The following is a 26266-nucleotide window of genomic DNA, read 5'->3' on the forward strand; positions in this document are numbered from 1 at the left end:
ACTCACCCCCATTAATTAATACACCCCCCTTAATTAATACACCCCCTTAATTAATCCTCACTCCCCTTAATTAATACACCCCCTAAATTAATACACATCCCTTAATTAATCCTCACTCCCCCCCTTAATTAATACAGCCCCCTTAATTAATCCACACCCCCCTTAATTAATACACCCCCTTAATTAATACTCACCCCATTAATTAATACACCCCCCCTTAATTAATCCTCACCCCTTTAATTAAACCTCCCTCCCCTTCTTTAATTAATCCATTATCCACCCCCCCCTTTAATTAATTTAGCCCCATCACATAAAATGACTACTCACATTTTGATGATGCCTTGACCGCCTGAATATCCGTGAAGGCGGGCTGACGGCGCTGCGCACGATGTCATCACGTTGCGCGACGTCGCGGCCCGCAACACTCCTCCCCCTTCTCCTTGAATTAAGTCCCGCCGGGCGCAAAGGTGCTGCGGCTGTGCGCAGCCGCCGCAGCGTAATGATGGGGGGTGACACATGACACTGGACGTCATGGCACCCCCCTAGTCAGTGGCACCCGGGGCGGGCCGCCCCCCCCGCCCCCCCCTTAGTACGCCACTGAGGAGCACAAACCATATAAAGAAACATATTCAAGCATTTTGTTTCTATTAGACTTATTTATTTTAACAGTCTAATAGAAACACCTTTAAATATTCTCAATGTTTTGTTTTTTTTGTTTGTTTTTTTAAGCACATCATGGAAGATTTATCAAGGTTAAATATTTACTATTGTGTGTGCAAAGTGCTAAGTATTGCATGGTGTTCTATTGGTTATCAGAGCAATTACTGCTTAGTTAGCATTATGCCTACAAATAGCACCGTTTTCTCCTAATAAATCTCCCCTATGCATTTGGTGACAGTTTTTTTGTTTATCTTGATATGAACCTGCTTTGACCAATTCATCCTTCAAAAAGTTGGCCCAAGTGCTCTCCGCTAAAGAATAGGTAAAATGATAGCTACAATTATCTAGACACTGCAGAGCTCTCAATGATGGGAATTTTCAACTAGAATAATTTGGAAGCCAAGACATATGTAGTAAGTGTCTGTATCGATAACTAAAATTACTTCACCACACTCTAATGAACCAATCTCTACAATTGGAGAACATACATCATTCCTTTCATTAAAATAAACTATAAATAAACTATAACAAAGCAAAAAAAAAACACTTAGAATAAAAACAGTTGCCTATATGAATGCACAAAGAATATATATATATTTTTTTGCTATTCTTTTACAACATTTGGGAAGTGAAAACATAGTAAGTATTTATTCAATGTTAATGGGTATTATATATTCATATGATTATAGAAAATTATATTACACAAATGTAAGGGACGTTAGCACATTTTGCCGTAAGTTTAAAGCAAGCTAAACTAATTACCTTAACGATGACAGTCTGATCGTTGATATCAGTGATGTTGCTTGTCATCTCATTGATTGACTTGAACAGATGCAGCAAAGATTCCATGAATTCAGCTTCACCTTTGTTTTCATAGAGCCTTGGGGTAGGAGGTGAAGGGCAGAAAAATCAAGTTATATTTATGTCTAACAATGAAAAAGATGCTTAGATAGAGGCAGCCCGGGTAATGTATTTAAAACTATGGAATAGATGAATGTTAATCCCTTTAAATAGGAGTTAAAGGTACACTCCAACAATTTACATATAGATTCGTTTTTTTGTTTTTTGTTTTTTTTTATTATTAATCTTTACTTAAAAATAAAATAAATAAATAGTCTAGCTCAATAATCTCTCCCTAAAACCTCCAGTCTTTCCCCTTCTTAAAAAATTCTGTTAATTAAGCAGGCCCTTTGCTGTACCTGTGACAAGCTCAGCAGTACAAAAAAAAAATAGAAATTACATAGCATAAAGTAGCATAGTGTAAAATATATAACGTGTTAAGCTAACCAGTGTTCTAAAATCTAGTTTCTCGTTTAAGGGACACCAACATGAAATGACAAATACGGACTAACATCACCATTAACATCACTAGCACAAGATTAAACAATGACTACATGAAAATATTGAGACAAGAGTCCAAAAGTTTTTTTAGTGCAGAGTAAAAGAGATAAATAGGTTCACATGAGTAATATGCAGGGGAGGGCTGGCAGCCTCAGGCCTGGGGGGCAAATCCAGTCAAGTGGCCCATTGCACCCCTGAATTAGCTCACCATCCATGGCCACCTTTTCCTGGTTTTATAACGGATATTGATATTATGCTAATTAGTAGCTCTTTGCCATACCCACTCCTTTGCGGCTCCGACTTTCAATGTTGTTAGAGCGCAGGCTGAGAATCTCTGAGCCTGTGCCCTGACTCACTAACTGAGCACCGGAACCACAAGGGATATGATCTGACTGCACCTACTGCTGGTGCGCACCAATGGACCACCAGGGAATCGTTTAAATTAAATATGCTGGTGTCCAAAACTTGTGAGCTGTGTTGGCCGCCGAGCGCCTCTGTTGTTATTGCGCCCTACATGACCCCACAGCTTGCATACCTCAAAGGCTGGCCCTGCTGACAGACACACTGGCCCTCACTCTCAATAACATACACACACAAACCCTGACAAACACTCACTGGCAGGCAGACACATACACACACACACTGACAGGCAGACACACACACACACATTCACTGACAGACACTTACTTGACAGACACACTTGCTGACACACACACACACTGACAGACACCAGTGCCATCTTAACAACATTATGGGTCCCCGGGCAAAGCAGTGCACTGGGGCCCTGCCTACACAACTTACAGGAATAAAAATTTAAATTATAGATACAACGAAGATTATATTTAGAAGTACCTCCAACAAATGCAATGCATACATTCAATACATACACACAGACTGCCGAATGCAGTCACACACCGACTGCTGAATGCATACACACGACGACTGATGAATACACGCATACAGACTGACGAATAGACACACACACACACACACAGACTGCTGAGTACACATAGAGAGTGCTGAATACATACACAGTCCGCTGAATACAAACATACACAAACATACACACAGACGGCTGAATACATACACAGACGGCTGAATACACACACACAACAGTGAGGGGTGCAGTGTATGTGTTTATGGGTGCTGTGTGTGTGTGGAATGCTATGTGTGTGTGGAGTGCTATGTGAGTGGGGTGCTGTGTGTGTGTGTGTGGAGTGCTATGTGAGTGGGGTGCTGCGTGTGAATGGAGTGCTATATGTGTGTTGGGTGCTGTGTGTGTGTTTGAGGGGTGCAGGTAGCAAATATTTTTTGTTTTTTAATATTACTATACGTTAAATAAAATCTATATGTCCCCCCCACCCTTCTTCTTACCTTTGGTGAAAGAGGCTGGGACACAGCCAGCCCTGGTGGTCCAGTTGTGAATTCTGTACAGCCTGCAGCTTGTCTGGCTGCAGGCTATCTCCTGTCCTACTGTGCGCAGAATGCTGTGTGGAGCATTGTAATGGTAATGCGCTGCAACGCTCCACACAGCCTGCTTGCGGGAGGAACGATCTGCCTTACAGGTCGGCCTCTCCTGCAGCCCTGGGTCCTAGGCAGCTTCCTCTCTCCCCGATTGAATTGAGATCTCCCTCATCGGCACAAGGCCAGAAAACAAGGCCACCTCTCCGTTGGCTGGCAGGGGAGATCAAAGGATCTCCCCTGTCGGCCGGGCATGCTGGGCAGCGCGGTAGGGCCCCATGCGGAAAGACGTCCCTGACAGACACACACAAACACTTCCAGACACACACACACACTTCCACACACACACACACTTCCACACACACACACTTCCAGACACACACACACACACACACACTTCCAGACACACACACACTTCCAGACACACACACACGCACACTTCCAGACACACACACACACACTTACACTTCCTGACACACACACTTCCAGACACACACACACACTTACACACACACACACACACACTTACACACACACACACGCACACTTCCAGACACACACACACACACACTTCCAGACACACACACACACTTCCAGACACACACACACACGCACACTTCCAGACACACACACACACTTCCAGACACACACACACTCAGACACACACACACACGCACACTTCCAGACACACACACACACACACTTCCAGACACACACACACTCAGACACACACACACACACACACTCACACACACACACACTCTTACACTTCCTGACACACACACACACACACTTCCAGACACACACACACACACTTAGACTTCCTGACACACACACACTTACAGACACACACACACACACACACTTACTTTCAGACACACACACACAAATGTATTTTATTTCTTGTTGCTCCTACCTTTAGGAGTGCTCTGGGTCCTTTCCCCGGGGTCCAGTGACTTCCTCCGTGATATTCCTGCTCCTCTCTGCTCCCTCGCGCAGTTTAGTGATGCGGGGCCGGAATGACGTCATATTCCGGCTCCCGACATCAACAGAGAGGGCGCGCGAGGGAGCAGGAAGATCATCAGCAGAGCTCCCTCGCTGCTGCATGCCTCCTTCCTCACCCGGCCGGTATTTTGCTGCAGAGTAGGCACCTGCCATCTGGGACAAGCAGGTGCCTACTCTGCCTTGCTACTGGGGCACCGTAAGTGGCCAGCTGGCCACCTGCTGGGCTCCTTGTGACAGGCTATCAGCCTGCTCCGCGCGGCACCCCCTCCTCCTGGCGCCCAGGACCGGCCCTGCAGTGGCCATTTTTCTAATTACTTAGGGCGGCCTGGGGGGCAATTGCCTCCCTGCCCCCCGGCCCAGCCCGCCCCTGGTAATATGCATTGAAAATTATGGAAAAGTCACAACAACCTGCCATCTATATTACTCTAAAAACAAATATTTTAAGTGCATGTAAAATTAAACAGGAATGTCTATGACAGTGTCCCTTTAATTCTAGAGTCTTACAAGGAAGAAAAAAAAAAAAAAACGTTCCTATTTAATTTCTACGTATATAATTGAAAATATATTCCAAACAATATACTCAAAGATACTTACTGAATAAACAGAATTCTGGACCGCACTATGAATTTGAAGATGTACTCCAGAGCTTTCATTGCCTTGAACAACTGCTCAGCTATACCAGGTTTATTGGCATTTTCAACATAGTTTCTTAATACTTTTGTCAGTTTTCTGTAAAATAAAATAGATACACACAGCAGTAAATAATACTGTATATGAATTAAGTTAAAGGCACATCTTAATTTGTATGGCTATAAAATAAAATGTCCTTGCAATCATGCAAAGTAATTAGGTGTTCTCTTAAAAGGAAACGTACGTATAGGCCAGCGTTGCGCTAAAATGCTTCTTTATGTAGGTCTCCAAGACGGGGTTAAAGTGTTGAAATTTCCTATCAGCAATCAGACCAATGATGAACACCTGAAATATCAAGAAAGTTGGATTTATATGGGTCAGCATGTAGGTGTTAACACTTTGTAAACTCAACTGGATATATTCTCATTCACTTCATTAGAAAAAGCTAACCAAGGAAAGTTCATTTTTTGATCATAAAAATATTTTGTGAAAGAACTGTACTGTATATGAAAACAAACAGAAGCAAAAAAATATATTTATAATGAATATTGTAAAAAAATATATAAAATCAGTTTGCAGTTGAAACCATGTTATATTTCCAGTGGAGGGGAAAAAGTCACTCAACTTTATAGGGTACACAGCTATTTTCCCTACCCTATGTAGAGAAGCATCTGATTGGACCATTCTATAGGCTCAAAGCCAGGTAGCAACAAAATAATTTAACATCAATACAGGAAGGCAGGGAGGGAGGACAAGAGGGAGAGAGGAAGGTAAGATCAGTGCTACAAGGAGAGAAGCTCATTGTGCCTGATGCCAGTGAGCTGCACACGCAGACGGTAGACGTATTGTTTGCGCAGAACTGACATTAGGCAGCCCGGAACAGAGTTACAACTAGTCCCTGTGCACAAAAATGCAAATATCTCAGTATGTGCAATGTTTAAAGCAGAAATTCAGCATATACCGCCTATTAACCATCATGGCCACTTCTTAATGCAGAAGTGGTCATGGTGGTTGGAGTAACTTGTTAACATATGACTACCGATTCAATGATGGCTTAGTTTTTTTTTTTTTTGATGGGGTTAAAACTAGAATTTCTTGTGCATGCTTCTCCCACAGACACAATATACTGTGTATCCAAGTAGTAAAACAATGTTCATACAGTAAAAATTACACACACACAAAAAAAAAAAAAAGATACCTTTGAGGATTCTGAGATCATCTACGACTACAGTTTCTGTAGTGAATTTTCAGAAGTGTGTGTGCACGCAATTGTCGGTTGCTGTCATTAATTGTGCCCTTCTCCCATTCCTGATGTGCCAAGATAGGATACAGTGTGTTTCTTTAGCCTCCTTGCATGTGAGTAACAAGGAAGGGATAGACCCAATGGCTAGTGCCAAGAAATTTCACCTTCAATCCAACTCCGGAAGCTTAGGACATATGTGCCAAGAACAGCACTGAGATTGTCAGACGCCATACAATACAATGTGGCATTGCATTGTTCATTACTGTTTTAATGTTAAATATAGTGTTCCACTGTACAACTTGTACACACACAATCTGTCAGTGAAACTTTAAATAAAATGTTTGTATATGTCTATACTGACATGTCATGCACACAAGGGAAATATGTGTAAGAGCTTTTTATTTAGATGAGATACCGAAATTCCAATAAATGCACACTTGATTGAATAACCTTTCATGCACTGGAGTGTAGAAAATAATGTGATCCTAACAGATTTCCCACTCTTTCAATGGTCTAATAAATGTGTTAATTTCTGAATACTATTTACAACATTTAGTTTTGTTAGAAAGCACTTACCAAAGCATCAAACACCAATATATCAAATGTTTCACTCTCAGAGTTTTCCATTATAATGTTAAACAGTGCATCCAACGTGTCCTGCAAGAACTGAAAAATCACACTGTCAATTTCTCATCGGAGGCAATTTCAGAATTTAGTCCAACATTGCACTTAATTACAGAGATCGTTGTAGATTACATCTATCTAATATTTTATTTCCTGCTTAGTCGATTAACGGACATATTTGTAAAGTGCCCTTTAGAGAAAAGTGCATTCTGTAATACACGGATAAACTTTCAAGAAACAGTAACAATTCCATTTAAATTTAGGTCATGTAAAAAGAACATTTAGAGACAGCGGTATGATGGCAAATAAAGCTAGGTTCTAGGTATCACGGAGGAAGCTTGCCCAGTTAGAGGAAGTGTCCCCAAGCTGGACAAATCACAGAAGACAGCAGGCAGAGCAGTTACTCTGGCCTAAATTAGTAATACTATTGACTCCCTTTTGTGATTTTAAGGGAACGAGTCATCAACAAAAGCTTCTGGATGACAAGTTCCCTTTTACCCAGGATTTGTTCATTGAGCAATCTCCCAATATACATTTTCAGTTTTTGCTGCAAGGCACAAGTATTTGCATGAGCTGCAAATACTTGTGCCCTGCAGCAAAAAACTGAAAATTTACATTCAAAATGTTTTTATTTTAACATTTTAAATAATTATTTATAGAAATATGTGAAAATAGGGATCCTCTCCAGCGTGCATTGCCCCTTTAATCAATGGTTTAAACAGACAATTATGCACTGCTACTGAAGTAGTACAATCCAGCCTGATGGATACAGAACTGCTTTTCATTTGATCTCTATTTCGTTGACTCTGCTAATATTAGAAAATGACGGCATGTGCATAGCAAATGAGTATCCGATGCATTTCAATCTGTAATGTATTCTGCGTTTACAGAAAATAGCTTTTCTCAGAATTTATGCATTTTAACCTTTAGCTACATTGTATCACTTCATACATGAATAAGTCAGACAACTTGAAATTTGTAGTGGAACAAAAAGCAGTGACCATTTACCTTTACAACTTCTCCTCCGTCAACCTTCATTAACTGTCGCAAATTCTGCTGCAACATGTTTGTGTTAGAACGCCACTTAAGAAGACCCAATAAGTCCACTAAGAGAAGGAGAGAAACAAAACATTACAATCACTGCGAAGATAAAATCTTTATATCGACTGCATTTTCTCACAGGAGAATAAAAACATAAATACTATTTTGAGATAAAATAAACAAAACATAAAACATACAAAATGCTTAAAAAAAACTCTTACTTTATACAAAAATGTTTATGTTGTGCTAAAAGAACAGCAAGAGTTTGGGTAGTTTGGAAATATTTTACCGTATCCTGACATATGCAAGTGGATATTTGTGAAAAGGGGAGGCATGGCTAGCTTAAGGACTCTGCATTTTTGTTTTAGCAAAAACTTAAGGGATTTAAATGTGGAGAAAAATATGAATATGATGACAAAAAAATGGTGCTCAGACTCTGTTGCCAAGAGTCTTCCATCAACGTATCCCAGGATGGTTTCAGAAATGAGTGAAAGAGTCAGCAAAATATAAATCTCTATTAACCTGTTAAATGGTTTATAATGGTACTAGAACAAAGTATAGTTGTATGATCACGTATTCAGAATAAAATAATCTGAGTAAGTAAGACACTTTAACAATCCATATTCTATGGAATTGGTAAGCTCATATTTTTAGTTAGGGACCTCCAATAACCATTGATGATCACCTAGACCTTTAGAAAGCCACTTTATTATTCTTAATCTATGGTGAAAAAGAAAATGCAGACAATATTCTATATTCAGAAGTTTTACTATACTCAAGATGCATACCATTTTAGTGGATGGACATCTTAACGTATGAGGAAGTGAAAAAGGACCATTATCCATGATAAAATCATCGATTTCTCACAACAATAATCAAATCTGCCAAGTCCAAGAAAGTTAACAAGACTTTTTAAAGTTTGGGGACAGATCCTTCACAGCTGATTGTCATACTGATTAGTAAATAAAATGACACTCTACGTAAGTAGTTTATAAGAAGCTGTCATTACACCAAACTATTACAATTTTAACAAATACCCTCAAACCTCACAAATAAAATAATCCAGCACACAAATATATATTACAGTTTATGAGCCAGAGACAAAAAAGGTTCTGTTCTTACACATTCTTCCAGGATTATAAGAACCAAATGTGAAACAGTTTTTGTGACTTACAAAACAGGCGAGGAGGTTATTGTGTACAATGGATCATATTCTTAATGAGATTATTTAGGTATTAAAGCTAAACATGCTGTATGTTATGATTGCACTGTGTGTGTTCAAGGTTCACAGTCAAGCAGAAATGTGTTTATATTACTTAATGTATATAAAAAAAAAAATGAATGGATCATTTATATTTATATTATATAAGGTTTTGTATAAATAAAATAATTAGATTATATTCTGAACTTTTAGATACCCATGTTTCTAAAAAAAAATATTTGGTCTACATTAAAACCAACAGACTAACTGAACAATACAAGTCAAATCACATTTGATTTAAAAAAATACTTTTCAATAACACAGACCAATGTTTCTCTCAGCAAGTGTAGTCTTCATCAGGTTCTTTTAGCAGCCCAGCTTACCATTCTGTGTAAGTTTTGTAGAGCAGACCAGTGTGGCTATTTGGAACGAATCTTTGCTAATTGTGCAGCTGCCTAGATTCTGCATGCTCTTCCCAACTGAATTGTGCCCCTTTTCTTCAAGTTCAATTTTGGTTGCTGGGAGACTTAAATAAGTCGAAGCATCTTCGAGCTTCTTTGCTTCTGCCTATTATGTTAGAAAATATATGATGAAATTTTAATATAAAATTCAAGGTATGTACTAAATCCAGTTATATATCAGTTATCACTCACGTAGAGAAAGCAAATAAAATCAAATGTTCTTGCTGGTCATTTACCAGTTAAAATTAATTATATAAACACACACACACAAACATACAAACACACACACACTACATAATATTTAAAGCAGTCCTTTTTATTAAGTTTGTAGAGGAGTTAGAGGAGCTGTAAGCCGAAAAATGTATGATAACATTTCAAATTCTCTATAACTTACTATGATTACAATGAAAGCAGAGGAACCACAAACAAATAATTCATGCACTGCTAAAATCAGCATGCATACGCCAATATGTATGAATAATGGTGTTAATTACAACAATGATTTAATTTCCGTATGATTCATGAATTCTGTTATACTAATCAGATATATCCAATTAACTGTTAAAATAATGCGTAATTTATCTTCGGAAATACACATTTCTGATTACAGCAAATTTAAATCCTAAAATAAATCTCCTTTTTTAATATATTAATTGCACTCACAACTTATTATGCAAACTGTCCTGATTCTGAAACACTAACAGATATGTGATAAGCCCAATTTGCATAGACAAAATTTTTTTTACAAAATTTGAGAAGCTTTTAGGATAACAGAACATAATCGAAGAGTGTACATTGTGGAATCTAAATCCAGTATTAATTGGTCAGCGATATGACAATATTATGTTGACTCAAAATAATGAAAGCACAAAATAATGTGTCTTCAGTTTAACATGGATCATTGATCATGCTAAAAATACGGATTAGAATATGTAAATATGGATGCTATCTTAAGTCAGAGAGGTGATCTTTGAAGTGGAGTTACATAATCAGTGACTAAATAACCCTTTAGTAAAAATGCTGGCTATAGCCCATGCCAACTTTTAGGCTTTTTTATTCAAAAGAGAGAAACAGGTTACTCATGCCAACTTCAAAGAGGAATAGATACTTGTTAAGTTCTGCTTTCTCTTAACCCAGTAAACACTACTGAGGTCTATACAGGGGTTAGATATGAAGGTAAGGATTGAGATACTTTCCCATGCTCCACTTTTGGGATATCAGTTTCACATTATTCCCAAGATGTTCGTGTGTGCTTACTCTCTGGACATCTTTCGTCCATGATTTCGGCACACGGAATCATGAAACAGTTTGGATTTTTGTTTTTTTGATAACCAATAAACATATAGGACATATAGGAAGAATGCAAATTACTGACAGCAACATGTAGCATAGTTCGGTACCTTGTATACTATGAGATCATGCTCTCCATCTCTTAATGTTGTGCCATTGTATCTCATTAGTTTTACAAATGCCACAGCAAATATCTTCTCAGACTTGTCCTTTGCTGTGAGGAGGAAAAGAGAATACAACAGTAAATAATACAACTATGCAACCCCACTCGTTTTATTGCAACTTTTACAAATTTAAGTTAAAGAATATAGAACACTGCATCATCCAATCCAAATCCCTAAATATCCATCCAAATGGGAAGAATAATATGTTTGATAAATCCTTTTAAAGTAGAGTAAAAATCCTTTTGAGAAAAATAAAAAATACATAAAATGAAAACACTTACAGTCCTGGGATGACCGGTGACGAAATGTAAACCTTAAATGACTCCGATTCACATCTTCAATGGGGATTGCAACCTTTAAAAAATGTAATTAAATAATCTTGTGTATTAAAAATATAAATATAGGGCGATAAACATCAGCTACTTGTGTAAAAAAAAATACCAGCTTTTTGTCTAAAAACTTTCCTCATACACATGGTTAAGGCAAACATTGAAATCCGTAAACATAGCAAGTGTAACTGTAACATATAACCTTTATACCTGATCATTTTACCCCATTTAACAATTCTATTGTGTTTTCTGCCCTGAACTTTCACCAACTAAATGGTGTCAGATTCTCTTTAACTTGGATTTCATGTACCAGAATTGATAGATCGATATATTCACACACATATATACAAAATTATTTACATAGCGCCAACATATTCCGCAGCGCTATACAATAGGTAAACAAGAAAAACATTAAATTCTAACAAAATATGATTAACATACTAGAACAGTAGGTGAGGAGGGTACTACCAAAAATGACTGTACAAACAAAAAATATACACACACGCATATGTGTGTTAAGAAGAAAAAAAAAAAAAAAAAAGAATTTTGGGACATACCTTGACAGTCTCAAACCAGCGAGATTGTTTTACTTGGTAGTAAATAACAGACTTGTACTCAGAAATGGCTTCATCGCCTGCCCCAGGGTATATAACATTCTTAAGAGAGATAGAGAAAAAATACAAATCAATTCAAGTTTCCACCAATGTTTGAAATCATTTTTTAGACTACCATACAAAAAATAAGATGAGTCAAAACACATTATATTGGAAGAATGTCTTCTTTTTTGATGGGCAAAAAAAAGATGTTGATATTAACACAACTTACTAGCTATACTGTTAAAATGATGAAGCCCAAATTGTGCACTTCAATGCTGCAGAAATAAGTAGGAGGCATAGCTATTCAGAACATTTTAGATGGACAAATAGCACATGAACACAGACTGTTTTCAAAATACTTTCATAGCAGTTTAAAGAAACATTATTGTGTGTTTTATTGTAATAAAGATTTGTTATACTCTCACACACTCAAAACTACAGAAAAAAAAAAAGAAGAGCACGTTTAAAGAAGGAAAGAAGGATTATTCAGGAAAATATTGGGTCAAAAACTCATTAGGTTGGCTTATTGTGAGTTCCCAACTTTTAGTTCACTTATGTCATTACAAAGAGATCCTTGTGTACAGGGCCGGCGTGACCATTAAGGCGAATAAGGCATTCGTATGGGGCGCCGGTCTCTGGGGGGCACCCACCGAGAGATTTCCCAGTGGGCTGCCTGCTATAGCTGTCTGGGGATCCTGTGCTGGGCGAGCGGCTCCTTAGCCACCCCCCAGCACAGCCATTCAGCTGCTGGGCTCCCTTTGCAGCCGATTATCTGTTTGGGCACGGGAGGCCGGGATGTGACCTGGTATCCCAGCTGCCCCCTGCCTGTGAACACCGGAAGCACAGTGAAGGGAGCAGGAAGTACCCTGGATCCTGCTGCCTGGACCTCTTCTTATCTTCACAGCACCCAAGTTAATGGGGGATTGCTTATTGTGTGCATATTTATAAATGGGGGAGTGCATTAAATTGGTGTGTTTGCGTGTGTGTAAATAAAGTGTGACTTTATGTAAAATGATGTGAGTTTGTGTTTGAGTGACAGTGTGTGTATGTTAATGAGAGTGTGTAAGTGACAATGTGTGTTAGTGAGAGTGTGCAAGTGACTCTGGGTGTGTGCATTAGTGAGAGTGTGCAAGTGACTCTGGGCGTGTATGTTAGGGAGAGTGTGAAAGTGACAAAGTTAGGGAGTATGTGTAAGTGACACTGTGTGGTGTTAGAGTGTGTAACTGACAGTGTGTACGCCAGTGAGAGTGTGTAAGTTAAAGTGTGTGTATTAGTGAGAGTGTGTAGGTGACACTGTGTGTGTTAGTGAGAGTGTTTAGGTGACACTGTGTGTGTTAGTGAGAGTGTTTAGGTGACACTGTGTGTGTTAGTGAGAGTGTTTAGGTGACACTGTATGTCAGTGAGAGTGTGCAGGTTAGTGCGAATGTGTATGTGTTAGAGTGTGTAAGTTAGTTAGAATGTGTAAGTGTGTATGCCAGTGAGAGAGTGTGTGTATTAGTGAGATTGTGTAAGTGACACTGCAAAGGTAATTATTGCAATTTTTAAGAAACTTCAATAATTACTGTTCAGGGTTAACTCCTCTAGTGGCTATGCACGGGGACGTCCAGTCACGGAAATACCATTGTGAGCGCGGCCATTGAGGAGCGAAGGCTGACCCAAGCCAGCACGGAAGACATTGGTGCTGGACCCAGGTAAGTGACAGAAGGTGTTTTAACCCCTGCTGCACCACGAGGGGGGTGCGCTTGACAGAGGGGGAAGCTATAGTGCCAGGATAACAAGTTTGTTTTCCTGGCACTGTAGTTTCCCTTTAATGCCTACTCAATGTGTCTCTTTCCCTAAATGTCTCTTCACTGTAATTGAGAATTTAGTGCATAAACCTCTGAGAATGTGGTTGCATTCATGAGGGGGGCGGAAAAATGGATTGTTGCCTAGGGCGGCAAGAATCCTTGCACCGTCCCTGCTTGTGTATCAACCTCCCACAAAATACAATTTCAGCCTTATTTGGGCCCTTCTCAATGAACTGTAGTATATCCTCCTTCAGGCAGAGTGATCAAGGATCTATGTCAGGATCAACCATTTGCGTTTTGGAGACACTGATCATTTGTAAATAAGCCAAACGATAGATACAGGGAACCTGGGTTTAATGAAACCAATAAGGTATGAAATATGAGCCAAACTCAAACTTACAAATAATAAGTTGAAGAGTACAAAGGCATCATTAGACTCTGAATATAAAGTAATCTATCATCTAAAAGTGTTTTTAAAAAAAAAAAAAAAAAAATCAATCCTGTATGAATTGCAATACCTCCAACCTTTTACCATCTTCATCAAACACAGATACTGTAACTTCAACATTCTTGGCTGTGGTCTTGTTGCCTCTGTCATAGTCTCCCTGCAGCAGTGTAACATAAATATCATTGCGTACGTCTCCTAAAAACAAGATGAGAAAACAGTATATAAGCAGGCTACAGAGTTAATTAGTAATAGCAGGAGAAACAGAGGATTCTGGACGCCATGTTATATACTGTGCAATATTTTATCTATGGGGAAATTCCACACAAAAAAATGCTTCCAATTAATAACTTCCGAAATCTTATTCGACTATGAAGCAAGCAGACAAGATGTTCTACTCTGGATGTGGTGATCATGAATTATTAATCAGGGTACATCAGTGAGCTTTCAATGCTTAGAAATATATTGGAAAAAAAAAATTGTATAAAACCAATACCACTATGCCTCATGAGAAAAATTATATTAAAATTTACTGTAATAAAATCTCATAAATTTAAAATCATGTTGCTGTGTGCAGCTTGCCTAGAATATGTTTACAAGACAAAAGCATTTTTCACATAGAATTTATAAACCAATCAGGGTTCTCGTCAATGGACAAGATCTGCCACTGCTCAAATGGTAAGAGTCTTATCTCCTACATGATTGAGCTGTAAAGGTTTTCCTCACTACACAGAATGTATCAACTGCATAAAGCTTGGCTGTAAAAGGTCACAGCAGAGATGAACAAAAGCCAAGTTTTTGCAAAAGATAAAAAGAAAAGAAAATATATTTGAGTCAACACAGGGCACAAAACAAAACAAAACAGCTTATTCCTGCAACATGAACATCAGCATTCCTTCAGACTCGTAAAGATCAATGGCATTTTGTATCGTCACCAAAATGCTCCCCTCAAAGTGATTTTTTAAGAAGTACATGTCACACGGCTAGACCAGGACAGTCACGTGCCTGCGCGACCAGGCAACCGCGCCCGGCCGGCATGATCGTGTGTCCGCGCCCGAACAGCGTAGACACAGACGGTAAATTCACCTCTGGCCAGGTCTCCCTCCACTCTCAACGCTACATTGCCAAAGGTCGCGCTGGCATCTCCATGGACGCCGGCCGCTTCCAAAAGCCGCAATTTAAAGGTATAGACACAGATTGGGACGCTGGTGATCGTTACGTCGTCAATGTGCACGCACGTTTTGGCGTCACCAGTTCCCAACAACCAATGGAATTCTTATTGGATTTAAACTCACTTTACCTATTGTTTGATGCCCTGTCGTGGTTTCCATTTTGTGGTTTATCCGAGAGCCAGTTTATTTTTTTTGCATCTTCTGGCATTTTGACCTTGGCTCGTCTTTGACTATTCTCCCTTCTGATTGATCTTGACCTTTGGCTTTTTCCTTACATTTATTCTGTATTCTGTAACCATGACCTTGGCGTGTCTTGTACTATTCTAGGTACATTTAATTCAGCCATTCTAAGTTCCAGTAATACGCTTGTTGTTATTTTAGTATTTGATTTCCTTATATTTGCCTGTTGGATCCAGTCTAACACCATGAATGTGATGTTAGTGGAGATCAAAAGAGAAGAGGAGTATATAGTCAAAATATACTAGAACACATGAGTGTATGTAATCGCTCAAGACATCATTAAGTTTTAAAAGACAGCAGCCGTGTTTCACAGACCAAAGGGCATTACCAAATACTCATAGTGCCCACTCATAGGGTTAAATGCAGCCTTCCATTTATGCCCCTCCTTTATCCTTACTAAATTATAAGCACTACTGAGATCTAATTTACTAAAAACAGTAGCCCATTTGAGTCTATTGAACAATTCCGATATAAGGGGTATGGGATAGGAATTCTTTATGGTTATTTTTTTAAGTAAACAGTCATGCTTTTTCTAAAATGGTGGAACATTCCAGTTTGGAATATTATCTTTAGAGACAAACGTATGGACTCTTATTGGTACTTAAGGGACAAGGCAACCGCAGTTAAGTTGATTAAGCCCAGGCAACCAAATACAACATTAGCATATGGTTTAAGAACAGTTTAGCAGTATGGTTGGAAGCTTATGGACCCCAACGCAGACCTCCTATTAGTTTTATATTTTTATGAATAGATCGATTTAACCCTTTCATGTTCTAAACAGACAATGTTAAATTGTCTAGCAGCTCTATATGAATACTAAACTGTTAACAAGTAACACCAATGATTTAAGCCTGCTACCACCAGTAACATGGTTACATGTATAATCTAAACGTTTTGCAGGCATTTAAATGACTTGATAACTACAACAAGCCAACACTGAAACCAAACAGTGAGCCCCACATATTCTGGTCTTCCATCAGACTACATCTCTTGCCTCATTGTAGGAAGAGTATTAACATTTCTAAATATTACCTCATGGGAAAATGAGCACATCTGAATTTTGTTCAAAATGTGCATCTTCTCCATCAAGACCCTTTCCATTAGTCCTGAAGCTGTTAACACAGTTAACACAATGGCTAGGGAGATTCTATAGCAATCATGTGGTTGCTATTGGTGGAGAGCAGAGAGACCTCCTGTAGGAGGTCTTTCCTGCTCACGGCATTGACTGACAGTGGTGATAAAAAAAAAGTATTTTAAATAGGTTTTTCTCCTAATCTAAATATGTCCTGGAAAAACTGCTAGCACAATATATATATAATATATATAGTAATACATATATATTACACAATCCAGCGCACTCGCTTATTCACTAAACAATTATTTCAAATCTTACAGATTGTAGTAGTTTTATTTAAAAACACCTCACCTAGGCAAAAAATAATGGGGTTTAGTTACATTATATGATCATATATTGCATAAGCCTGCCACAATGTCAACGTACCCCATTCTTGGCAATATATGGTCATATAATGTAACTAAACACCCCATTATTTTTTGCCTAGGTGAGGTGTTTTTAAATAAAACTACTACAATCTGTAAGATTTGAAATAATTGTTTAGCGAATAAGCGTGTGCGCTGGATTATGTATTCTGTATTCTGTATCCAGAATTGCTTTTGCATTTCACTCTATATTCTTTGCCAATAATGATCAGGGGTTCCCTGTACTACATAGTCTGTACAGCTGATTAACGGAAATGTTCCTTGTGTTTGACACTCATTTCATCCATTGATTGAATACATTCCAGGACGTTTCCAAGCAAAAAACAGGTCAAGAAGCCACGAATGGCTCTATCACAGATACATTTCAATAATTTATCCTTTTCAAAAAAGTACTGAAGGGCACTGGATTTCTTAGTCAATAAGCTACTAAAGAATAATGCTTCAATAAGAAGTGTGACTTCAATCTTTCCAAAGCCACTTAAATATTCTTTTTCATACCACACAGTTTATTAGTCACATTTATTATTATTCTTTTTTTTTTTTTTTTGGAGAGGGGGAGGCGTGTTTTTTTTTATATCAAACATCTACTAAATCATGCAAATTGTATACTATTTATTCATGATTGCATGAAATTAAAACGTACAAATAGAAAAAAAAAACTAGTTTTATAGTAAATCAATTTACATTTCAAAGTATAAATCATCTCCCCTTTACAATAATCCTTGTGTGACAATATTTTTCAGACTTCATTGGATCTCCTATTACAGATTACCTTTTCAAATTACAGGTTAGCAATCTCTTCTTACATTGAGAATCAATGTAAAGAATGCTTCAAATACAAAACTAAAGAAAATTGTCAACAACTTTGCAATGATGCATACAAAAAATAAGCCTTACAATATATTTTAGTTAACGGTTAAGAAGTACCACTAACCAAATCTGCTTTCTTTCAGACCCTGGAATGATCTCTAACCATAAGAATTCTGTTACAAAATTTGAACATCCAGCAAGCTCTTGGATTGTATTGTGTATGTGCCTTTATCTCTTTGTACCCCTATCTTGGTCTGGTAGAAGTCTAAACTGGGATTACTAATTCTCCTCTCTACCTGAGAAAACATATGAAATTTGATTTTGATCCATAACCTGCAAAATGTTTTACAAAAATTACCTTTGTGAATGGGGACATAATGTTACCTTCTCTATGCAAAAAGGCTTATCTGATGTGAGACATAGAGAATGTGGAAGAAGAAGACAGAGCAGACACAGATTAAAAAAAAAAAATCCCTCTGAATTTAAAACGTAATCTTAAGCACCTGGCATGATGATCTCTGGAAATCCCATTTTCCGAGCCACTGCTGTTGTCCTGTCTACTAAATGAGGAAATTCTTTTCGAATCTGATGGATGTCACCTGGAAGCAACTTCATTGTGACCCATAGGCCTATGGTAAAGAAGAATGGTCATCAGTATGTAAGACTAACAAAGAAAGAATGGTTAACTATTAACAAAATGTGACAAACAGTCATTAAGCTCCATAGTTACTATTATACAGAACATAAAAGGAAGAGGCAGCTTGAAGATTCTACTCAAGATATACCAATTAAGCTTGTCCTTATGCTTTCCCATAATACTCTCTAAGTTAGGTAAGGCTATTCAATAGTCCTGGTGGATGTGGATTAGGCTTGCAGCACATTACTAAGTGATTCCACAAGACTGCTACAAATCTTCAACTAGCAGTATTGCACATTAAAGTTGTTTTTGGAATATGGATACAAGAAGTAGAACTTAATTCTGTTCAGATGGTCATTCTTTTTGACATGTGCATCGCACTTTAAAGAAAGTTATATAACAAGGTGATGGAATTGCAAACAAACACGTGCCAAATGGGGTTCAAAATCTATTCTAGCACTGGACCACAAATGTTATCGGGTTATGTACCAAAAATACCCTTCATATTTCTCAGTTTAGTAAATGAGCCCATTAGCTCCACCACCAATACTAGCTCTCAACTATTACTCTTCTACAGCAGCATTAATTTCCAAACCTAACGAACAAAAATAAAAGAATACCAAATATTTTTGCGACTATGACCAAGAAGCAAATAAATAATGTTTAAGGATTTAAACAGCAGGAAAACTTCTGTTCAATATTACAGCTGTGCATATTTGATCAATTTATCCTTTTAGTCATTTGAGGGGTGAGAATCATCAAAGGGTTTAGATGCAGTTTTTCTCTTGAAGCAGAGAAATGCTAACTTCCTCTAGATGCTTTGGGGGAAAAAAAAATATATATATATATATAAAACTACATTACAACCAAGTATATTGAGGCTGTTTGTATGATAACAGAATTATAAGATGTGGTTGCACATAGAAATGCACTCCCAAAAGGCAAAATAATTTATCACAAAGAAAAACCCAGCATATAAAGCAATATTTTAATTACACTGGTTTGTGGACTTGATTAGATCTGCTACAGGGCATTATTTGTGGAATAATATACGCCATACTGAACATAAAAAAGCTGAGATGGCTTACAAGATCCTAGTTCCACATGGCAGAGTGTATTATAATGCCTTATGAAACAAAATTGGTTGGACAATGTTCTTTTAGAACAGATAATTTGTTAGAATTGTGTAACATGTTGCTCCCAGCTCTGCTTGAGCTACAATTCTCACAAATCTGAAGAAGTTAAAATGATGCAGGGGGAGAAAAAAAAAAAAAAAAAAAGAGGTCTGTTCAGCATCCAGTCACCATTCATGCGCTGAGAGCATCATCTGATTGCTCTCAGCCAAATGAATGGCTCACTATACCAAACAAATTTGCACAGCATGCACATTAGGCAGCCGGGAACTCTTGTCGGGCTAATGACGCCCCCTTGATGGATTTACACCTCTGGATGCCAAGGGGTTTAATTCAACATGTGCAGTGATTCAAAGTGAAACACCGCACATACAGACTCCAGTCACCATGGCCACTTGAAATTGGTGGTCTTGGTGCTTGTAATAACATTTTAAAATGAACTGGTTATGAAAAAATACCCTTACCTGAAATTGCCCATATATACACTGAATACACCATAAATCAAAGATACATGGTGTAGTTAATGTAAAATATAAAGATATACTCACTTTTCCTCCATTCCAGCACCACTTCATTGGTGTAAGATCCACCTCCTGGCCGAAGTCTTCTTTGATTTGCCCTGCATGGGACACTGCCGTTCCTATACTCCCTACACTGGCTAGGGAGATTCTATAGCAATCATGTGGTTGCTATTGGTGGAGAGCAGAGAGACCTCCTGTAGGAGGTCTTTCCTGCTCACGGCATTGACTGACAGTGGTGATAAAAAAAAGTATTTTAAATAGGTTTTTCTCCTAATCTAAATATGTCCTGGAAAAACTGCTAGCACAATATATATATATAATATATATAGTAATACATATATATTACACAATCCAGCGCACTCGCTTATTCACTAAACAATTATTTCAAATCTTACAGATTGTAGTAGTTTTATTTAAAAACACCTCACCTAGGCAAAAAATAATGGGGTTTAGTTACATTATATGATCATATATTGCATAAGCCTGCCACAATGTCAACGTACCCCATTCTTGGCAATATATGGTCATATAATGTAACTAAACACCCCATTATTTTTTGCCTAGGTGAGGTGTTTTTAAATAAAACTACTACAATCTGTAAGATTTGAAATAATTGTTTAGCGAATAAGCGTGTGCGCTGGATTATGTATTCTGTATTCTGTATCTTTTGGCCCCAGCAGCACCCTATAATGTAGGCATGTTCAGGTGAGTGCAGCCATATTGGTTTCATATATATACACACACATACACACACACTGTATATATAAAATAGTAGAAATCCTTGCACTCAGACTGTAATTACAAAGGGTACTTGCCGGGTGCTCAAACCTGGGACTTTCAATATCCAACAAAAAGTAGTGATGGTAGCACTCATGGGCTTTAGTTTAAAAATCTTCTTTATTTGACAAGAGTTAAAACATAGGGTCTAGGATCAACGTTTCAGTCCTCTCTCAGGACTTTCATCAGGATCAATATGTTACAAAAAATAGTGCCACAATATATAGGTTATACAATTAAGCAATAAACAATAATTAAGGAAATAATAATCAGGAAAATAGACTCACCCCAGGTAACCCAGGTGTGACTGTCGGCGTCTTGCCGACCTCAGTGCACATGTGTGATGAATATCCGACTCCATCTGTGTACTGGACGGAAGCCGTGATCATCCAAACTACTGAGCATATTACAACACCCAAATATGTTGTGCGCATGTGCAAACCAATCCTAATGTCAACGGCCGGCGGGCGCTCCTGTAATGCGTGCCGGGGACGTGAACTGTTTACTATCAGTGATTGTTGTCATGGCTTCAAAACCATGAATGGATGCTTGTATTCCAAGAAGTGTTTAGCTACAGGCTTGTCTGATGTTAAATCCCAATATGCTAACCTAATGCTGGACCGATGTCCTCTAATGCGTTCACAAAGCGCCGTCTCAGTCTTCCCTATATATGCCAAACCACATGGGCATGTTAATTTATACACAACAAAACTAGTTTTGCATGTAATTGTATACTTAATGTGGTATTTCTTGTTGGTATGGGGATGATTAAAGAACCGAGCTGGCGTCATATGGCCGCATGTCACGCAACCCAGACAGCGAACAGATCCCCGGTTCTGAGTTGCCGTAGCTGTTGTATAGCTTTTGATGGGATCAGTGTGTACTAACAAGTCCTTTAAATTTCTGTTTCTTTTGTAGCATATTGATCCTAGACCCTATGTTTTAACTCTTGTCAAATAAAGAAGATTTTTAAACTGAAGACCGTGAGTGCTACCATCACTACTTTTTGTATATATATATATATATATATATATATATATATATATATATATATATATATATAATGTGTACACATACACACTGTGTGTGTGTGTGTGTGTGTTTGTGTGTGTGTATGTATATATATATATATATATATATTCACACACACACACACACACACACACACACACACAGGGCATTGACAGGATCCTTTTAGGGCCTACAAAATCCAAATATAAAACACTGTCTTGAGTGAAGCAACCTACAGTACATTGATCCCTGAAGACACTTTTCTGTTAGCAGTCACAGACAAACAATGACGAATGGATTCTGTATAAAATATGCCTTATTTGCTTTGAAGACCTTTTTTTCCCCCACGAAAACAACAAGAAGCTTTTACAGAACAGACATGTTTCAAAGAAGCAATAGTGCCATCAAACAATTCTATGCACAAATCACTATCATGGACATTTGTAGCCACTGGAGTCTTATTCTGAAATTATATTACTCTCAAATTGCCTTCAAATGACAGAGGTCCACGTACCTTGACCTTTGTGGTTCACTTCTTTAGCAGCAATCACTTTGTTTATAACGGTCTGTAGGAAATCATTCTCTCCTGCTACCCTGGGTGAAAAACGGGATGAGATGTTGAGCTGCTTGTGTCGAATGAAGTCATCCAATGCTAGCCTGGAGTGTGCACATGACGAACACCACCACAGCAAACATGGGGTCACACAACGTCAGAGACCACAGAAACAAGGGATTGTATAAGATCATAGCACAGTGGTCACAAAAATATGTATTAGTCCACAAAGAAAAGGACAATTAACAGAAATAGGTGAAAGAAAAGATACAGAAAGTATAATTAATAAGGAAAATGACTTCACAAAATAAAATGCTTCTCCACCTAACCAAACAATTTTAGAGAGGTATTTGTCTGCTATGCATTGGGTATAGACCTGCACACTGTAATTTTCCTCTTAGCCAGTCCCTTCTCTAACCTACAGGGTGTTTGTGATTTGTTGCTGAAAATATCCTAGTGGGGAGGCAGATGCCGCTTTTCATCATTTATACCCAAAAAAGAAGCATCCAGCAATGTTGAGAAATCCTGAGACGGACACATGCCATGATAAGTATAGAATTCCTCCCAATATTTTGAAATGACAAAGGGATTTTTTTAGGGTTCAGAGTGGCAGGGTGGTCAGGGGAGAGTCTGTTTTGAGAAATTTTATGCGACTTACTAATAACAATTTACGCAACAAAAATTTAATTTAGAACGAGAACAATGTATCTTATTTACACACACTGGTTTCTAAACATATTTATTGTAGTTTAAAGACACATTACTGTGAGTATTATTGCTGTTGAGATCTGTTATATGCTCCAAAAATATTAAGGGACACAGAAAAGTTGGACGTAAGGATAGAAAATAGGAAAACAGGGGTTTGGGTTCGGAATAGTGACTGCCCCTTCTAAATAGGGACAGTATGTGTTTGGGCAGCTCAAAGTATGAAGCTCTGAGGACCTCTTGGCATGATGACATGAGTATGTGGCCTGAAGCAGATTATCCGATTTACTGCAAGTCAACAAAGTTAGCATTAATGCCCTCACAGTGCTTCTCGACACCAGCCCCCCCTACTGTCAACACACTTCCTGCTCGAAAGAGAAAAGAAAGGAACAGAAGCAGGAGCACATAAATGGATGTAGGGGACATAGGCACATTAGAGACAACAGGAAGCCAGGAGGCCACAAGTGGAACCATCTGCCTCCTCTCTATCCCCCTGTCCATTGATCTAATCTTGTTTGCATATTTCTGTCTTCTTCTCTTTGTTGTCATCACCATGTCATTGTCTTTTCATTTTATATCACTAATTCTTGTCTCTCTCTTTCCTTGTACCCAGTTTGTCAGTTTTGTATGCATCTCTTTGCCCATGTTCCATCTCTCTGTCAATCTGTCCTTGTCTTGTCAGTCTATCGTTCACTTTGCATTGTTTGTTTATAAATATAGAGGCATGCACATACAAACAGACTTACGATGCCCCCGGTTCTTGTGTGCTTTTAAATGACAGCCTTTTAATACAAACAAAAGAGATGTTTCCTCTTGTTCCCAACTAATGCTATTAAAATATTTCAATCAATAAACTTGTAACACAGGGGAAAGAAACGGAGACATAGAATATTGCTTGTATTTCAACTCCATAGCCCTTCATTAACTATATACAGACTCTAATAGCTTGCTTGGATCACAAATATAATATATGTTTTAACACAAATACTTCTGTCACGGAAGTGATGTGCGATGTTATATTTCACTTTTGGCTTTATATAAAAACAGTCATGGTTGGTAGAAAATACATCTGAAGCAATTATGTATTTGTATCCCTATGGGTAACCTGTACCAAAGTCAAAAATAGCAATATGGCTTTAAAGGAACATTCTATATATTTCTATATATGTATATGTAACACTCAAAGGGAAACACATCAGAGATTGTGACATTGTGCATTGTTTTAATACAAGGTTTGCATTCTAATCAGAAGGTTTATGGGATCTGCACATTACTCAGGTTGCAAACTATTGGTGGGCCAGGATCAGCTTCGAAATCTCAGCCAATCTTTGGTCCCTTTGAAAAGATGCTGATCTGTAGCAAGTGCATTCAGAGGTAAGTATTATTGGCATATTTTGGTTAATACATGGCTTCCTTTTAGTGCATTACACATACTGCATGTACATTAATTCAATCTTACACTATTTATCCCTTTCGCAAAAATAAGATCTCTGTATGTGAAGTCGATCATAAATTCTGTAATCAATTCATTCTGGAATGAAGAGGGTCATTGAGTGTTGTAATGTGTGTCATCTTAACTAGAATTGAACATGAACACACTGCCATAGTTTCCATAAAAATACATAGAAAGCATAAATTAGTTTGAGCTACATTCAAATATTCAAAGCATGCAGAAACATACAAAATATGAAAGCAAGCAAATAATAATAATATCAAAACGGTTACAAATACAAAGCAATATTTGAAAATGTGCCCTAGAACAGCTTTGCCAAGAGCATTTTAACATCTGTTGTGTTGGTGGCAAGTGACTTCACGCAAACGAACAGACATTACAAAGAGGCTTGCTATGAGTTCGAGATCGGGAAGGGGGAATATGCCGATGGATGCACGCACACTCACATGGCTTTTAAATGCTTAAAGTGTCCATCGAGAAAGACATCTTTTACTAAATGTTATTTTCAACCACGGATGAGCACACTCGCAAAAGGGAAAAGAAAATCTATCTTCAGCTTACTTTACTGGGAAATGCCATAGTATTTATAACCAACAAATGGAATGTAAATGAATGTAAATTACAATACACATAAAACAAACTATTAACTGTACACAAGAGTACAAGAATAAGACCAGACATAAAATGGAATATCGCTTAACAAGTGCGTTGCGCATTTTGAATTGCTCAATAAAATTAAGAAAAATTTGCATTTATATAGCAAATTGTCTAAGATTACAGAAAATCGCACTGATGGTCCTATTAATGTGTTATTATTGCAATGTCCCCTTACGAAATAATATTAAACTAATTTAAAATATTAAATAAATTTAACGACTATATTTTTAAGGGTATCTTGTACGTCTGTTTGGCATGGGTGATTGTAGTGTTCTAATATACTACAAGCTGGATTTTCCGAGTAAATGTCTCAGTGTAGCACTGCCTGTAGCATAAAATTGCACAGACATATAGAATACATCATTGAGATTCCTTAATGATTTAAATTAGCAATTTATCTACTCTGAAGGTTTGTATTAATGGCACTATAACCCTGACAGTTCTTTACAATACAAAATATTTACTCTCATTTAAAAAAAAAAGTGTCAAGAAGTGAATAGTATCAAAAACTATATTTTTGATACTATTCACTTCTTGACACTTTTTTTTTAAATGAGAGTTCATCCATGTGAAAATTGTTATTGGGTTTACAATGATATTAATGGTAATATGGTTGATTGTACTAAGTGTAAGGTTCAAAGGCTCTTACAGGTACAACAATATGAAACAATGTTCATTACATGCAGAGGCCTGACGCCAGAAGAAGTGATATGAGTGCACAATATGTCTTGTAACTTCTGTAGTGCTTATTCATAGACTAAATTAATCATTGATATGTTAACCACTAAAGGGGGTTATGTCAGTATATTTATATTGGCA

The 26266-nt window shown here is 37.7% G+C and overlaps 1 protein-coding gene across 3 annotated transcripts in view; it reads right to left on the bottom strand.

The window, feature by feature from the left end:
• Positions 1-26266, bottom strand: part of DOCK1 (dedicator of cytokinesis 1) — a 369359-nt gene that overhangs the window by 260838 nt on the left and 82255 nt on the right. For 2 of the 3 annotated variants that reach the window (XM_063434590.1, XM_063434592.1), the window contains exons 12-23: positions 22594-22736; positions 18504-18629; positions 14352-14476; positions 12008-12106; positions 11403-11475; positions 11068-11171; positions 9590-9773; positions 7973-8070; positions 6917-7006; positions 5342-5442; positions 5062-5196; positions 1423-1540 (exon numbers count right to left, since the gene is read on the bottom strand). In XM_063434590.1, the coding sequence (XP_063290660.1) occupies positions 1423-1540; positions 5062-5196; positions 5342-5442; positions 6917-7006; positions 7973-8070; positions 9590-9773; positions 11068-11171; positions 11403-11475; positions 12008-12106; positions 14352-14476; positions 18504-18629; positions 22594-22736 (1396 nt within the window). The remainder of the gene's footprint in view (positions 1-1422; positions 1541-5061; positions 5197-5341; positions 5443-6916; positions 7007-7972; positions 8071-9589; positions 9774-11067; positions 11172-11402; positions 11476-12007; positions 12107-14351; positions 14477-18503; positions 18630-22593; positions 22737-26266) is intronic. The other variant, XM_063434591.1, reaches the window with a different exon arrangement.

The sequence above is a fragment of the Pelobates fuscus genome, chromosome 10 (genome assembly GCF_036172605.1).
Source record: "Pelobates fuscus isolate aPelFus1 chromosome 10, aPelFus1.pri, whole genome shotgun sequence".
Taxonomy (NCBI): Eukaryota; Metazoa; Chordata; class Amphibia; order Anura; family Pelobatidae; genus Pelobates; species Pelobates fuscus.